The sequence below is a fragment of the Dendrobium catenatum genome, unplaced genomic scaffold, assembly GCF_001605985.2.
Source record: "Dendrobium catenatum unplaced genomic scaffold, ASM160598v2 fragScaff_scaffold_689, whole genome shotgun sequence".
NCBI lineage: Eukaryota > Viridiplantae > Streptophyta > Magnoliopsida > Asparagales > Orchidaceae > Dendrobium > Dendrobium catenatum.
This window is the reverse complement of record NW_021319151.1, coordinates 90,249-108,012: the sequence shown is the minus strand read 5'-3', so window position 1 is coordinate 108,012 and position 17,764 is coordinate 90,249. Positions and strand designations below refer to the sequence as shown.

Genomic DNA, 17,764 nt, shown 5'->3' with positions numbered 1-17,764 from the left:
AATCTTTTTAGAGTGCAAAGGAATGATGCTTGATGAATTTGTGAAGTTGGGCCTAGGCCATCTGAGGTAGAGTCCACGATTCTTTCATGATAGTCCTGCCATCTTTTTTGAGTTGTGTTTGAATTTTAATTCGTTGTTTGCTTTATATCATCTGCCGGTAAGCTTTCTTTATCAATTGTTAAGAGTATGTTCTGGAGGCTTTGATTTAGTAGTTAGGTTTTTGGTGGGTTTAATGGTAATTCGTTTGTTTGGTGGCATCACTTGCTACTGTTAAATTCTTTGAGCTTGTAGCCGAAGAGCTTGCAGAATGGTTGTCAAATGTTATGTTTCCCCTCATCGCAATGATCTGCCACATCCCTTGTGATGAAAAAATAAATTAAATTAAATTAAATTAAAAAAAAAAAACGTGACACCTGCTACCCAAAACGTATGTGTTCTGGACACACCAGGCTGAGTAGTAGTGGGTCATGGTGCATTCAAAATGTCTTATTGTGGCTTGATGGGGCATGGTGCTCTTCTCCGCAATGTTATGCTGAATGAGTCCTATAAAACTGAAATCTTATTACTTAAAAAAAGAAAAAAAATCTTATGCTTCTTTTATATAAAAAATGGGAACAGAAAACAACTCTTGTAGCCTAATTTTTGGCATAACGGGATTTTGTGTGCTCCAAAAATTAAGTTCCTGGGAGCATGTATTGTTTCTCCTTTACTGCACTGTTCAGCATATACTGGTTTTAGCTTTTCTTAATCTTGTCATTTATCTGTATAACACGGGATGGCTTGTCTTTATATTATAGTAAAAGGTGCTTTTATCATACTATCCTTAATTCTTGTGTAGGAATTCTTCAGATGCCTAGCAGTATGCCATACTGTGCTTCCAGAAGGTGATGAATCTTCTGATAAGATCACATACCAGGCTGCCTCACCAGATGAAGCTGCTCTTGTAACGGCAGCAAAGAACTTTGGATTTTTCTTTTATCGGTAAAGTTTATTTTTTATTGTCCTATTGGTCTCCATTGATGAGAATTCTCCTTGATTGTTTGAATTTTCTTCTTTTTTGCATGTTTTTTGTTAGGAGAATGTAAATTTTGACTTTAATAATAGTTGCAAACAATGCCAATGATAGAAGATGCAATATAGATTAATTTGTGAAACATAAAGTGCAACTGGTGTCTGGTGATGTTTTTATTGATTTTTTTCTTTTTTCTTTCTGACTATTGTCAGCCTTCTACTTGTTCTAATGCAAAGATTTCTGGTGCTTATTGCCCATTCACCTTACTGACGTATCATGCAATAAACATTAGAAAAGCATGTACTTGCAATTTTTTAAATTTAATTTGACTTTGCAATCTCATGGACTAGTAAAATTAGTTTTGTTGTTCTTTAGTGGCTATTGTTGGCAGCTACGTAATACCTGTGGTGGTGTAGCTCTAGAATTGGTAGGGAAATGTTATCACGTAAATGATGCTCATCAAGCTTTAATGTTAGACCATTTCATGCTGGACTGATCCAACCGGCCCTAGACAAGGGGCCGGTCCAATTTTATAAGAGGCGGACAAAGCAGTCCTTCCTCTTGGTTTTGCATACCCAAGGTGGGTGGGGTCTAGTAGATGTTTCAAATAGGAAGGAAGGGTGGAAGTTAGGGCTAAGGAAGTGGGTTTGTTTGCTTTAAATAGGAAGAGAGGATTAAGGTTAGTGTTATGCAAATTATTGTGGTTGTTCTTGTTCTTGGAGTTTGGTGTCTTGAGCATTAGCGGCATCTAGGGATTCGCAGAGATAGATCCTCTGTTCGAATTGAGGATCAATTGTATCTTGCTATTTTTTTTTAGTTTGATTATTGCAATAAAAACTACTATTTTCTAGTTTCTTCCATTAGTTTTGTGAATCGTTCTCGTTGTTTTTCTTTTATTGTTAGGGTTTACTTGAAATCTTCAAGTATTTCCTAATAGTGTTTTGACTAAGTATTTTTCTATATCTATTGGATTACATCAAGATCAGCCTTAAGCCCATATCTTTTTTGCTTTAGTCGTGGATGTTCTCACTAGACATTTGTAAGAGGTTGTACCGTGGTGTATCCCTTTTGTTGATGATATTTTTCTTGTTGATAAGGCTAGAGGGAGTTGAAGGTAAACTTGTAGGTCAACCTTAGAGTCTAAATGTTTTCGTTTGAATAGATCTAAAATGGAATGTATGGAGTGTAATTTTAGTAGTAATAGATCTAGTGGGAGGATTGTGACTTTGGGTAATTAAGTCATTAATAAGAGTGCACGTTTTAGATATCTTGGGTCTATTGTTTAGAGTGATGGTGAAATAGATGTGGATTTTATTAGTAGAATTCAAGTTGGATGGTTGAAGTGGAGGAATGCATCAGGTTTGTTGTGTGCTACAAATGTCCCCCTCAAACTTGCGGGAAAATTCTATAAGATGGTGGTGAGACCTGCAATGCTTTATGGTGCAGAATGTTGGCCATTAAAAGAGAAGCGTAATATTAAGTTAAGTGTTGCATAGATGAGGATGCTCAGGTAGATGAGTGACTTTACTCTTAGAGACAGGATACGAATGAGCATATACATGAAAAGGTTGGAGTAGCTCTAGTGGAAGATAAGATTAGTGAGAGTGGCCTTGATGGTTTGGTCACATAAAACGAGGGTCTTCCGATGACCCGGTTAAAAAAATAAGAATACATTAATAGTCATCGTTGCTTAGAAGCTTCTAGGGGGGATTCTTCGTCCACTCATTTTGATATAAATTTAATAAAAATACATTCAAATATTTTCAAAATATACACATGAATCTTGATATAAATTTGAAGCTCAATATAAATGCCTCAAAAAAGTGTGCTGGTGTACCATGCACATGCATTAAAAAGCGTGCAAGTGCATAATAAAAATACATTCAAATATTTTCAAAATATACACATGCATCTTGATATAAATTTGAAGCTCACTATAAATGACTCAAAAAAGTGTGCTAGTGTACCATGCACATGCATTAAAAAGCGTGCAAGTGCATTGTGCATGTACTGTGCATTTGTCTTGAGTAGTGTGCAATTGCCTTAAGAATTGTGCAACTATCTTGAGTGAGAAGTATGTAACTACTCTAAGAAGTGTAAAATTTCTCCGATAAGTATGCCAATACTAAAATGATTCATGATAAATTTTTAAAACTGTCATGTGTGTCTTCTAAGAGCATAATAAATCACTAAAAAATAATTATTTGTATGTGTATTTGCAAATATATAAAATATTTGAACGTAATATTTGAGAATTTTATATGGATTAAATATGTTAAATTCAAATCATCCCATTGCTTTGAGATTCATGTAATTTTTTTGAATTTCATAAACTCTCTTTTCAAACTTAAAATTATCATGTTCCACAATTGATGTAGAACGGGGTAGGAGAATTTAATCTTAGGAGAAATTCAACCAGCAGTATGTTCAAATCCCAATTCTCCCCAAAGAGAATCAACGAAATCTGGAATTCACTTGATGATGCTTTCAAAATTATGAGAATATTTCTCAGAAAACCTGAAATAGTTCAGGTTTTCTTCTCAAAATCTGAGAAGAAAATGAGCTCTCAAGGTAGGGAGGATGGGTTGGAAGGGATAATACAACTTAAATTAGAGCCGTCGATTTACGACGCCTCCTGTGATAGATGCGCCAGATCTTCATGCTGATGTCCGCATCAACAATACTCTCTGATTGGGTCATGCTGCATATAGGGCAATATCGTAAGTCCCATATTAAATTTGATCCTTCATGCACCTAAGATCGGAGTCGACAAAACGTGAATCTCATAGACTCAATTCTTTTCTAACAAGCGGGTGAAATAGGCATGGTTCAAAGTGACTAAATGTTATCACTCAAGCACTTCTATGCTGAGTGTGCTTATTGTATATCATAATTGGAGGGGTCCACTTTGAAAATAAAGTTTTTAAATTGCAAAAATAAATATTTTAAACATCTTTACCCTATGATGGTTGCGTTGATAGGAAATTTCAATTAGTGGAGACTATTTTCAAAATACTCCCTAAATATCAACACTAATTATTTGAGCCTAAATCTCAATAAATTTTAAAACAATGAAGAAAATACAATATTTAAAAATATTCCAGCAAAAATCATCATCTTAAAGCTTAAGGTAATTTATCCACCCTCTGCAATTGTTTCGAGTAACAAATTTAAGATTAGCCTATGGTTATAGAAAACCAAAGTTTTGTCGAGCATATCGCTATGATCACTATCAAAAGTTTTTACACCATTAAGGACATAGCATGTGTCCTATAATTCATGATTTTGTTGTTAAATGCCACCATTGTATAATGTTTATGATCGGGCAGTTTCACTTTAAAATGACACTAATTATGAGTATGACTAAAGCTTGAATGTTCTCCAATGTCTTCAGCCCCTTTAGTTGTTAATCATATGATCTACTTGATAAGACACAAAGTTAGTTGTTAGCTAAAGTCAGCTTAAAATCATCTTCTTAGATAAATATCTACCACAGGTCCATAAGTTTCCTTTAAGAGGATGCAACCAATAGTTGGCAACATAAAACCATCCAATCAAGTTGGATTGATCAAGCAGACTAGAGACTATGACAACTTGAGACAATCAAACTATAGGCTTTTGATTAGGATCATTATTATTCTTCCAGCATCCGATTTAAACCAATGATGGTAAATTTCTTTTAATTTTAAAATATAAAAATTGTTGCTATTATATGCTAAGAACTTAGCACTTATTGGTCAACCCTAGTCGAAAGTTCTCTCTCATTATTGAGAGGGGTAATTAATCATAAGGGTTTACTTCTATTAAAAATATGGAGCCATATAATAAAGTCCTCACAAAATGAAGGTAAATTTATGGGCAAGGTCTTATCTGCTATCTAATTTGTCTTCTAAATAATTTAACTCCCAATAAGAAGCGACGGGAGCAAATTTTCAGAGCCCGCATATTTTTCTCTTGTTTTTGATAGCAAACTATAAGTGCCAAAATAAATTTGAAAAAATGTTTATTATGATCTTGCTAAACAGTAGTCTCATTTCATAGTTCTAATACCTAGCTTAGTTTGATGGTTGGAGTGGTTGAACCAGTAGAACTGGCCTTGTTCGCCTTGTTCTCATTAATTTGGCTGAACCAATATCGTTCTGAATTTGACTGCGATCATACTGAGGAATTTATCTGTTTATCCAGACTACTGAGAACTTTTGCTTGCATGCTATTTTAGAAAAGTTTGAGTGATTTGGCTGTTCGATCATTAAGTTCAGGGGCAGATGGTATGTTAAAAACAAACTTAAATAGTCAATCAATGTAACTTTACCCATCCAATAAAAGTGAACATTTTTTGTGTTAATAGTGACCTAGCACCCATGTTTTCATGCATGACTTTAAACATAGGTATGCTCGGTTTGATATAATAGAACTGAAAACTCTAATTTATATTTTCGTAGTTCTAACATTAAAATGATTGACTCCACTCGACAATGCCAACCTTTAGGTTTTGGTAAACCTGGATCAAATTCTAGTAGACTGCATTTAATTAAGGTGATTTGGTTGCAGTCCAAACCTACCAGAGGTGAGTTTAGCGGCATAATCTTGCATGTTTCGGGGAAAAAGACTATCATTTCCATTATTTAGGTAAGTTAGGCACTACGAACTGTGCAGTTAACTGACCTGGAGCACACATTCTTTATCGTGCATCTTCTGCTAGTCATTCGTGCATAGGGTGTAAAGGAATGAATTCTTATTGAGCCTTGAAGCTGATATTTTTGTCATGGAGGTCTAGCAGTTGCTACATTGTCTTGTTACGTGGCAAGGAACTTTGTCATGATTATGAAAAACTACTCTTGTAGGCGCACACCAACTTCAATCATGGTTCGTGAGGCTAATATTGAAAAGATGGGCAGCGTCCAAGATGTCACATATGAGATATTGAATGTTTTAGAATTTAACAGGTGAGCATATCTTGAAGAACATTTTTGATAATGATACTACTGGATATTTGCTGTTTAATCCTATTAATGTGCTTCTTTTCTGCCTATAGCACAAGGAAAAGGCAGTCTGTTGTTTGCCGCTATCCAAATGGAAGACTTGTATTGTATTGCAAGGTATTTCTTTTCAGAATTAAGATGCATTCATGTTATTTTCTCATGTTCTCTGTAATTCAGATTAGATAATTTCTCCTTAGGGTGCTGACACGGTCATCTTTGAGAGATTAGTGGACGGAAACAATGACATAAAAAAACTAACCAGGGAGCACCTCGAACAGTTTGGTTCTTCTGGATTACGTACACTTTGCCTTGCTTATCGGGAGCTAACCACTGAAATATATGAAAAATGGAATGAAAAATTTATTCAAGCCAAATCTTCCTTGCGAGATCGTGAAAAGAAGCTTGATGAGGTACATACTATGAGGTTTCCTTTCAATGCTGTACTTTTTATTTTTATTCTTTTGCTGTAATGTCTTTTTATAGCATAGAATTATTTCTTTAGATGCTTGTGAATGCTATTGATTGACTTAGGAAATCTTTGAAGTTCGTCTCCTTTGGACCTCACATACATCTAATTCACGCTCAATATGTTTACTAGATTTTCATGTGAAAAATGTTATATAATTGGTTGGTATGAAGCATGGTGTTAAGGATCAGGTGAAATCGATACAAAATGCAACTTTCAGATCTGTTTTTTCCCTAGTCTGGTATGTGATAGTGTGCTTGTTTTTAAGTTCAAGAAAATTCAGCTCATTACGTGTGATTTTGAATGCTTCTAATCAGGTGAAATCGATCCAAAATGCCTTAAACCGCTTAATACTAGTTTTCTATTAACTCCACACTATACTCTTTGTAAAGGCAGTGGAATTTAGTTACTATTAGTACTTTCTAAACTTAAGACTTACACTAGAAATTATTTTTTTAATCTTTAAGTATATTAATATTCCGGCCAACCTATAATTACTTTATTTATATGCTTATTTATTATATATTTTCTTTTAATATTGTTTATTAAAATATTAAATATCTATGTTGTGTATAATTCAGTCAATATATATAAGAATTTTGTGGTATGTATGTAAATTCCAAGTTTTTTTTTTGTTTTATTATTTTTTACTTTTATTCTAAGAAAATAGATTTTTAGTTTTATGCCAATAGGATCTATTATGGAAGTGATTTGTGTTATCGGCAATTAATAGAGAAGTATATAAATAAAGAGAGGTTCTTCATATCATTTTTATTGATCTTGAGAAAGTATGTGATTAAGTACCGGGAGAATAGATTTTGTGGGTTCTTAAGGCAAGAATGTGTCAAAAATATGTGATGTTATTAAAGATGTGTATGATGTAGCATTGATTAATATAAGAAGTTGTTATGGAGTAACCCAAGAGTTTCAAATTACTATAAGTTTACATCAATGATAAGCATTGAGTTTATATCTTTTTATTTTGGTTGTGAAGATACTTATAAAAGATATTCAAAGCGAGGTGTTCTGATATATGCTTTTTATAAATAATATAATTGATGTGATACAATCAACGGATTTGCAGGATTTTATTAAGAAATTTGTTTTAGCAATGAATTTATAAGATTAATGTTTCACTAAGTTAGGATTTTCAGTTTTCGTAGTTATTGACTTGCTTATAGCATGCGGTTACACGATAGATTAATAGAATGATTCAAGACAATAACAAGACGATAGCAAGACAAACATGCAATTAACAATAATCAGACACTTAACAAATAGAATGTTCACCTTCGAGTTTCCCCTTTGCTCACTCTCTAGAAGTAGGGTTAACGGAGGAGGGATGTCAACAATCAAAGTGATGCCACTGAAAGACAGAGGAGGCCGATGATCTTGATCAATGGGAAGTTGGCCGAAGTTGGAGTGGCGGGTAGTCGTCCTGCGATCTTCCACTATCCTGTAGGCTGTTGCTCGTTGATGACGTCCACCACAGTAAAGAGATTACGCTCCACGTATTCCTCGACGGTGCCTTCGGATCCAAATCCGGGATCAAAGAAAGGTGATTGAATGATGTCGATCTCCTCTTGAGAACTGTAAACGAATTCGTGATCAACTTTCGGATCGGCCATGCATGAACATGGGAGTACCTTGATGATGATATACTTTGGAGGAGCCGCTAAGGGGAAGGGGCGGCCAAGAGAGAACAACGGAAGGTGAGGGTTGGTGGGTGGAGGAGAGGGGCGGCTTGAGCAAGGTGAAGTGGGGTGATTGGGATTAGTTGAGTGGTGGAGAATTAATTTAGAAAATTCTGAATTCAATTTCAGATTTTTCTAATGGGAGGGAAGAAACTTAATTTGAATTCAAAATATTCAAATTAAACTTATGAGGGGGGGCGGCGGTTTTAAGAGGGGATTGGGGGAATATTAAATGAGATTAGGGTTTAATTGGAGAGAGAAAAGCAAGTGGAAGTGGCTGGCCATAGGAGGATGGAGGGAGAATTTCTATATTCAATGTATGTGGGCCCAAGGGAATTAATTGGGTTGAAATCAAATCTGATTTCCAATTTCAGATTTGATTAAAATTAGGATAGCTTCCTAATTGGGATTTTACTAATAGGAAGGTATTTGAAATTCAAAAGTTTATTGAATTCAAATAAATATCTTATCCTAATTAGCAAGGGTGCATTTTAGGAAGGTAATCAAAGTCAATTTGAAATTCAAATTTGTGGAGCCATGGGAGGGCCGGCGGTTTGGATTTGTAGAGAGGGGAGATGGGGGGTGAAGGCCGGCGGTTGGGTGGGTGGTGTCCGGAAGTTGGGGCGACCAAGGGAGGCTGGCGGCGTTGGAAGCGGGGTTCGGTTTAGGGAGGAGATGGGGCAGCGGGAAGGGGATGTCGGTTGGTGGAGGAAGGGAATTGTTATGAAGGTAAAGAGAAAGAAGAAATCGAAGAACCGCAAACCTCAGAATCCACCAAGGTTGACGGGTATTGCTCTCACCCTCGCCTAGAGTTTCTCCTCTCAAGAACTCACAAAGAGATCTAGCAAGAAAGTGAAATTCTCATTCATAATCATCATTAGAAAATAATACAAAGACTAGGCCTTCATATATAGGCCTCCAAAGTACAAAATGTAAAAGACACAGATGCCCTCAGGCTACAACATGACACAAATCCCTCATAGGGGTACAAGTGGAAAACCGAAAATTAATTAAAAGAAAAAGCACTAAAACATCATAAAAGAAATTATGAATCGTAGCCATCGATCTACGATTCTGCCAATGGTAAGTACGTTGAAATCTCCAGTGGATGTCCTCATCAATAATTCTAATTGTTAAGACATTTACATATTTAAGGGATAAATTAGAACAGTGTAGGAAATGCTTAGAGACCTTAGAATTAATAAAGCAAAGGTTGAATATATGTTATGTAATTCTATTATGTATGAAGCTGACAATTATCGTTCAATATTATGAAAAGATGAGATGATACCTAGATGTAATATATTCAAGTATCTTGGATCTATTTTAAAGAAGAATGAAGTTATAAATGAAGGCATTGCTTCTAAAGTTAATGCAAGACGATGAAAATGGAGAAGTGGCTTGAGAGTTTATATGATAAGAGGATATCATAAGGATTTAAATATAATTTATAAGCAATACTTGGGCCAACAATGTTATATGGATTCAAATGTTAGACTATAAAAATGTTCTTGATATCTAAGTTAAGCACTTTTCTTTTCTAATTTTAAATATTAAAAATCATATTTAGGTTTTTAAGATATTAAATATTATTTAATAAGGTTGTTACCCGAGAGTCATAACCTTACATTGGTTATCTAAGCTTATTGATAAGATTTTTTAAAGAAGCTTACTAATATTAATAACCCAATGTTAAACATTTAATAATATAAAAAACCTAAATAACTTTATTTAAGATATGGAATATTAAATATCAATAAGCTTATTAAATATTAAAAACCATCACAGGAATGATTTAAGTTATCAATAAGCTTTTTAAAACCTATATATCAATAACCTAAATAAGAATGATTTAAGTTTAAGATATCAATAAACTTTATTTAAGCTTATAATATCAATATGGTTTAAGATTTAATTGACGTATTGGTTCAATAAATTTATTCTCTTTTTTTTTTTTACAAGTACTACAATATTTTACTTGAAAAGGTAAAAAATACTATAATAGAAAACATAAATATTTGGAAGAGATTGGAATTTCTTGAATAATTTCTAGTTTGACAAAAAAAATAACAAAAACAATGAGAGTAATACTTAATTAGGAGAAATATTTGAAGACCAGGAATCTGGTTGCTAGGGGCCTAGGGCTTTGGGTAATGGCTAAGACTACAGATTGTTGCTGTGAAGATTTTGGTTGGATGATTGTGAAGCTGTTGCAATTCTGCTAAATAAACATAAACAAAAGGGCTCACAAGAAGACACGTTCAAGTCTATGCCACTGGTAAGAGGATGAAGATGCGCTGTTGAGAAGATCGATGAAGATAGTGCATACCTGCAAAGATGATCGAGAAAGACATCCTGTCTCATTTCTGTAATGAGGACTGACGATGAAGCTATGCTGCTAGTGCAAAGTAGGTTATGCTACTACTTTTACATGGCACTCTCTTATGGCTTCCTTTTTAATTGTCTCATGCGTACATGTTTTCTTTATCTATGTTCCTTTTCTTACACAGCAAGCATGTTATTTCCCTGCCAATGCGAAGTATCATTATCAAATGAAATATGACATACCACATAGATTGGTGTTTGGTCAAGCAAATGCTTGACTACATGATGTATTGAATGCAATTGTCATGGCTGGACTCTCAGTAGGCATTGCACTAATCTGATTAGCTAAATCAAGTTCAGTCAGCCTAGGTTTGTTGGTAAGTTATTGTGTCGGGACTGGGCTTGTTGACATGCCTGTGCTGCATGGGCCATGCTCATCAGGCAAGATTGGCAAGAAAATCAAGGTTAAATTCTTTTTCTTAAAATATGCCATTGTGAATAAATTGTTTATTGGTAAAATTTGCGGTCTTTACAATTGCATCAGGCAAGATTGGCAAGAAAATCAAGGTTAAATTCTTTTTCTTAAAATATGCCATTGTGAATAAATTGTTTATTGGTAAAATTTGCGGTCTTTACAATTGATTTGTAACCTTACTTCTATGTTGTTAAAAGTTTTTTTTTTTGCAATTCAAAACATCACATCTAGAAAGAGTGTAGGTGATCTTACTGTTGCTTTATGTTGGCCCTCTAGTAAGATTGTTTTGATTGATTGGTGTTTTTTGTTGTAAATTTTTCACCCGTGCTTTAGGATGGTAAAATGTGATGTTATGAATTCATTTTTTCTATATTTTTCATGCTTTTACAAAAGCTTAATGTGCTTACTTGATAAATCAGGGGCTTTAAATTCTTTGGGTTTTCTATTAGACTGAACTTAAGAGCATGTTGTTAGAGACAGAGTGCTTCTGTGAAACACCTGAGTTCTACCTGCTTTCATAGAACTCATGTGAAGCGGCCTAATTTATATATCTGTTGATTTACTTGGTGTTAATTCCAGAATATTACATGGCTTTTACAAATAGGCCAAAGTTTTTGTCTGATGCGCCATTTCATTTTCTTGTGGATATGTTATTTCTTTAATCATAAAGACATAAACATGTTTTCTTTGGTAGTGAAGAATACAAAGTCAGAACTATTTTCTTGGTACTTTACTGATATTCTTCTAAAATATTTTTCAGGTTGCCGAGCTTATTGAGAAGGATCTTATACTAATTGGTTGCACTGCTATTGAAGACAAGCTTCAAGATGGTGTACCTTTGTGCATAGAAACTTTATCTAGAGCTGGGATAAAGCTTTGGGTATTAACTGGTGATAAGATGGAAACTGCTATCAATATCGCATATGGTAAGTCTGATTAATAATGAACACCAATCAAGTTTACAGAATATCTGTATGACTTTAGTAACTAGCAAATATATTTTGTACTTAATTTTATATTTTCCTATGCTTTTAGTTGTATTTTGTTATTATGATTATGCTTTTGCTTTGCTATGTAGAATTTCTGACTATACGCAGTAGGTGATCAGATGCTTTTTTTTTTTGGCAATGCAGCGTGCAACTTGATTAACAATGCCATGAAACAATTTATTGTCAGTTCAGAAACTGATCCGATCAGAGAGGCTGAAGATAGGGTAAGATTAACCTTCGGTGGAATGATATGGAACAAGCTGATTCCTATCCACTTATAGCAAGTTGCTAGGTGCTACTTTGTATATAATCTTCTTTATATGCTGAAGAAATACATCCGATTGCTTAAACACAACAAAATGTCTATAAATTCACCAGCTGCAGTGCAAGTTTTAACTTTATATGGGGTGGATGTGCGTTCTCACTGGAGAATATTTAAACTTATGTTAAATGATATAATTCTACATTAATTATTTGATATGATTCTGCACACATAATACCATTTTTTCTGCTTATTTAATGTATAATTCACTACCAGGGTGATCCTGTAGAAATTGCCCGTGTAATCAAAGATTCTGTAAAGCAATATCTAGAAAGATATCTGGAGGAAGCACAGCAATTCCTCCGTTCTCCATATGGGACCAAATTAGCTCTTGTAATTGATGGTAAATGTTTGATGTATGCGCTGGATCCAGCTTTGCGTGTTAGCCTTCTCAAGTTGAGTTTGAACTGCAGTTCAGTGGTTTGCTGTCGTGTTTCTCCACTGCAGAAAGCACAGGTATGATTGTTCTATGGTGGTAGACTTTTATGATTTTTTGCATTTGTTGTAGACTTGTAGTTAATGAAGTTATTTTATTGATTGAATGTATATCCTTGATTTTTTTTCCATTTTTTACTGCAGGATTTAAAGCTTGTTAATATTTGTACGCAATATATTTTTTCCATTTTTAACTTTTTGGATTTTAAAATTGTTAATATTTGTACGTAATTCATCTTCTTGCCTTTAGGAAGAAAATATCAGGCTATTTTTTTTCCCTTTGATTTGTCACACATGATGTTTCATTTTTGATAGAAACTTGTTCTAATCAAGATTAGAAGATTGGATATAGTTATCAAAAAATGTATAGCAAAACATGAATGCTTCAGTTGCTGGGCCCATATGATATAGGCTGAGTATAAAGTGCTTTCAAGAATCATCGAATGGGAAGGACTAGGTTTCTTATTGATGACAACTCTAATTCGTGGAAAGTAGATCTGTAGATGATTACCTGAGTAGTGAATTCTTCAGATTTGAGCTTTACACATATTTAAGGCCTTGTTTGGTAGCGCTTTTCTCATATTTATCTTTCTTCAACCTGAAAATGATCAATTGTGGTACATATCTCTTGTATTCATTTGTTACACTAATGTTAAACTTTCTATTTTTAAAATCTTAAATGCGAATCAATTTCCCTTTTGAAAAATTCTGAAAGTGGATACTGTTTCTCTTACGTAGCCAACATACATACTGCCTTGTAGTGCACATTTCTTTCAAGACAAATATCATGGTTTATACAGAAAACAAAGGAGTTGTTTTAAGCATTCAAATGGAATGATTATTTATGTTGCCGGTGTCCTTATTTATAAATTTACTACTAGATTAATCAAAATTGAGATTTTTCCAAGCTAATGTAGTATTGCATGCTGTTTGATCCTTACCTGGTCATGTGCTGTTTGATTTTTGAACTACTATTGTCAGTGTTTTAAAATCGGATAAGACTGGCCTGATCGATTGTGAACCAATCAAGTTGCCGGTCCAGTCAAGTCCGAAACTAGATTCACATTAAATCGACAAAACCCTATTTGAACCGCCAGTTCAGCCAAAAAAATGTCGAACCGGTTCTAGTTTGGTTTAACCCGCTAGTTCAATAAATATTATTTTTATATAATAATAAAAAATTAATATTATTTTTATTTAATTAATTTTTTAATTTTAAATATATATTTAAAGACATGCAATTAAATTTAACCAGAATCTATAGTTGCCAACCTACCACATCATGCAGCTTTATTTGTTGCTTGTAATTTGTGCTTTATACTATATAAAGATAACCACTTAAAATTCTCCTATGAAGTGGGATGAGAATTCTATATGAGAACTATGAAATTGGCTTGGGCTAAGAATATATATAATTTATAAAAGTTAGGAACATAAGTTTTTTAATATTATAAAATTTATATATCATATTAAATATTATATTATTGTTCTTATTAAAAATTATATTTATATTTATACATTTGTATTATTAAACTTTTTTAATTTAAAAACCAAGCTGCTTATGTTGATGTTGGCCTTAATTGTGCTTGTTCATGAGTTTTAATCAAAATACATATATTTAAATTTACATTAATGATCAATCGAGCTTATTTAAATTTTATGTTGAGTCTTAATCGAGATTGTTCATTAGTTTTAATCAAAATAGTTATACATTTACTATTAAAATTTTAATTATTAAGTAATTTATATTATATTTGAATAATTTTAGTATCTATTACATCATCATGTTCGACCCCAATTCAGCTCAGATCGAACCATCAAATAGTTAACCTCTCCTTCCAGATCATTTTTCGGTCCGGTTTTCACAATCTTGACTTTTGTCAATCATCATCTCTTGTTATTGTCTGAAGAGGTTTGTAGGCAAATAACGTGCTACCTTTCCTTGTTTTTTAACTTTTATCCTAATCATTTACTTGTCATTTTCCTGCACCCTAGAATGGCTTTAATCAAAACCATTCCAAGTGTTTGTTTTTTCATTCTGAAAGGCACCGTTTTTGTCTATGGAAGGTTACAAGCTTGGTTAAGAAAGGTGCACGCAAAATCACTTTAAGTATAGGCGATGGTGCAAATGACGTGAGCATGATCCAAGCTGCTCATGTTGGTGTTGGCATAAGTGGACTAGAAGGAATGCAAGCTGTGATGGCTAGTGATTTTGCAATTGCCCAGTTTCGCTTTCTTACAGATTTACTTCTTGTACATGGTCGATGGTCATATCTTAGATTATGCAAGGTTGGTTTATGTCTCCATAGAAACTCACCATTTTAGTCCGTTGCTTCAGCACTCTCAACTACGTTTTCTTTTCCAGGTCATTACTTACTTTTTCTACAAGAACCTTACTTTCACGTTGACTCAGTTTTGGTTCACCTTCCAAACTGGCTTTTCTGGTCAGAGATATTATGATGATTGGTTCCAATCATTGTATAACGTCATCTTTACTGCATTACCTGTGATCATTGTTGGGTTGTTTGACAAGGTATGCTGACATGCCACTTTCATGATCTTATTTTGAAACAAGTCTAATAACTGTTCCTTGTAGACTTTAAGGCTTCGTTTGGGACGGCTTTCTTACTTTTTAGTAAAAAATTAAATTTTTTGTACTAAAAAGCTGCTCTAAGAAGCGGTAAGAAAGCAGTCCCAAACAAATCCTAAGAGAATTAGTATTCCCTAATTATTCATTTTTTAACTATTCTCTTTTTTATATCCAGGATGTCAGCGCCTCCATATCAAAGAGATATCCTGAACTTTATAAAGCAGGAATTCGTAACACATTTTTCACTTGGAAAATTGTAGCGATATGGGCATTCTTTTCTATCTATCAGTCATTAATTATCTATTATTTTACTGTGGCTGCTAGTCCGAATGGTCACAATTCTTCTGGAAAGGTATTTGGGCTTTGGGATGTTAGTACCATGTCCTTCACTTGCATTGTTGTTACTGTCAACTTGCGCCTTCTTATGGCATGCAATTCAATAACAAGATGGCACCATGTGAGTGTTTGGGGCAGTATTTTAGCCTGGTTTTTGTTCATCTTCATATACTCGGGGATAATGACCCCACGCGATAGACAAGTGAGTTATTTATAAGATTTTATCCTATTTGTTTGTCTCTCGTTTGTAATCTTATCTCACTTTGCTTTTTTCATTTCAGGAAAATGAATACTTTGTTATTTATGTGCTGATGAGCACATTTTACTTTTATCTCTCCCTGTGGCTAATTCCAGTTGTGGCACTTCTGGGCGACTTTGTATACCAGGGGTGAGTCTTTCCTTGCTCAGATTCTATTTCATATAATTGATTAGTTTGAATTGGTGGGGTGACGGTGGGGAATGGAAGGACAGTTGGTAGGGGTGCCATCTTTGGTCCATGGGATGATGGTGGTAATTCATAACAGAGCCCTGCATTTGGTACCCATACCCACACCCACCCATGTACCCATGGCCTTGTCGGTGGGTATGAATGGGTACTCAACATAGGGGGATAAATCGATTTACATTGCTAATCACCGTATATCTTATATTATTGCAATCCTAATTACGTAGTGTGCAGCACTTAAGCACGCTGCGACTACGATAAATTCTAATATGCGGCTTGAAAGTTTGCAATCAGAGCAAAGGGCAACAAGCCTCAAGGCCATCAGTCCATGGCAGACTGCGTTCAAAAAGCATGAAAAGTGGATGGGTATAAGTGGGTACAGCATCCCGAAAGTCACCATGGGTGGGCATGGGTGGGCGAAGTCCGTCCGAGTAAAACATGGGTACCCAACCAGGACCCCATGGTGACTTTCGGGATATGTGTGGCATTGCAACTTTAGCCCAGTAGAGTACTAAAGTGTATTTGCACAAGTATCTAAAAGCTAATTGTTTGGCAAATTCAAGTTTAATTTTATGACTCTTTGTTGTTTTTTAGTAATATGATTCTTATCGTTGCCATCATTGATCAGATCAGCCAACTTCTTCTTATCTTGATTTCAGGGTTCAAAGGTTTATGTTCCCCTATGACTACCAAATTGTTCAAGAGATTCACAGAGATGATCCTGAGGAAACCAGGAGACAGGTGCTGGAGGTAGGCCATCATCTGACTCCAGATGAGGCGAGGAGCTACGCCATAGCTCAGCTTCCTCGAGAGACGTCGAAGCACACCGGTTTCGCCTTCGATTCGCCGGGCTTCGAGTCATTTTTCGCATCACAGGCAGGTGTGTTTGCTCCTCACAAGCCATGGGATGTGATCCGTAGGGCTAGTATTAAGTCAAAGCATAGAACAGCCAAATCCTGATTCTTTTACCCATCACTTTGGAGGATTTGTATTTTTATTCTTATTTTTTTTGCGATTATTAGCTAATGTGCTGATTATGTAATTAGTTCTCATTGTAATCCTACCCACTGAAGTTGGCTGTGAACTTTTGTTGCGATGGTTTTCTTTTTTCTTCCTTCTAATGCTTTTATTGGAGGTGTATAGCTTAACAGGAAATATAATCAGAAGCTTCTTTGTTGATTTACTGCTTAATAGTGTTATAGACTTTGTAATTTAAATGTGCAATTTTATTTTTTTTTCTCTATCATGTTTGCATCTTTAATATAATTTTATTTAATTATTTTGTTTTTTTGGGGCTGTTGAGAGATCGAACGGGAGCCATGACCCTCCTATAATGAGGATCCATCATTTCACTATATGTTGAACTATAGTTATCTGCAAGCTTGAGCTCGAATTCGAGTCCATTGTTATAAATGTGAGTTTAGCTCGAGTTAATTATGATTCAAATTTAACTCAAGTTATTTACATCCTCATCCTCTTCTCTCCTCTTATAAATATATGAATTTTGATTGCTCTAAATTAAAAAAACTAAGGAAAAAAATATTAAAATAAGGATTCAAATATGGGTTTGATAGTGTAACTAATTTCTTTGACGAGCTTACCAGCAATCAATCTCGCAGGTGCTGAGATGCGATTCAAATATGGGTTGAGAGGTTGATAACAATAGCTAAGTTTGGTGGGGTAAAATGGGTAT

The 17,764-nt window shown here is 34.4% G+C and overlaps 1 protein-coding gene across 1 annotated transcript in view; it reads left to right on the top strand.

Annotated features, from left to right (window-relative positions):
- The window catches only part of LOC110105226 (phospholipid-transporting ATPase 3), a 46,406-nt gene extending 29,222 nt beyond the window's left edge, over positions 1–17,184 (top strand). Inside the window, exons 16-27 of the mRNA XM_020834625.2 lie at positions 839–981; positions 5,857–5,958; positions 6,048–6,111; positions 6,192–6,404; positions 11,715–11,880; positions 12,088–12,167; positions 12,482–12,721; positions 14,768–14,989; positions 15,066–15,233; positions 15,466–15,828; positions 15,908–16,014; positions 16,731–17,184. Of these exons, the coding sequence (XP_020690284.1) occupies positions 839–981; positions 5,857–5,958; positions 6,048–6,111; positions 6,192–6,404; positions 11,715–11,880; positions 12,088–12,167; positions 12,482–12,721; positions 14,768–14,989; positions 15,066–15,233; positions 15,466–15,828; positions 15,908–16,014; positions 16,731–17,031 (2,169 nt within the window). The 3' untranslated portion in view covers positions 17,032–17,184. The remainder of the gene's footprint in view (positions 1–838; positions 982–5,856; positions 5,959–6,047; positions 6,112–6,191; positions 6,405–11,714; positions 11,881–12,087; positions 12,168–12,481; positions 12,722–14,767; positions 14,990–15,065; positions 15,234–15,465; positions 15,829–15,907; positions 16,015–16,730) is intronic.
- The last annotated feature ends 580 nt before the right edge of the window (positions 17,185–17,764 follow it).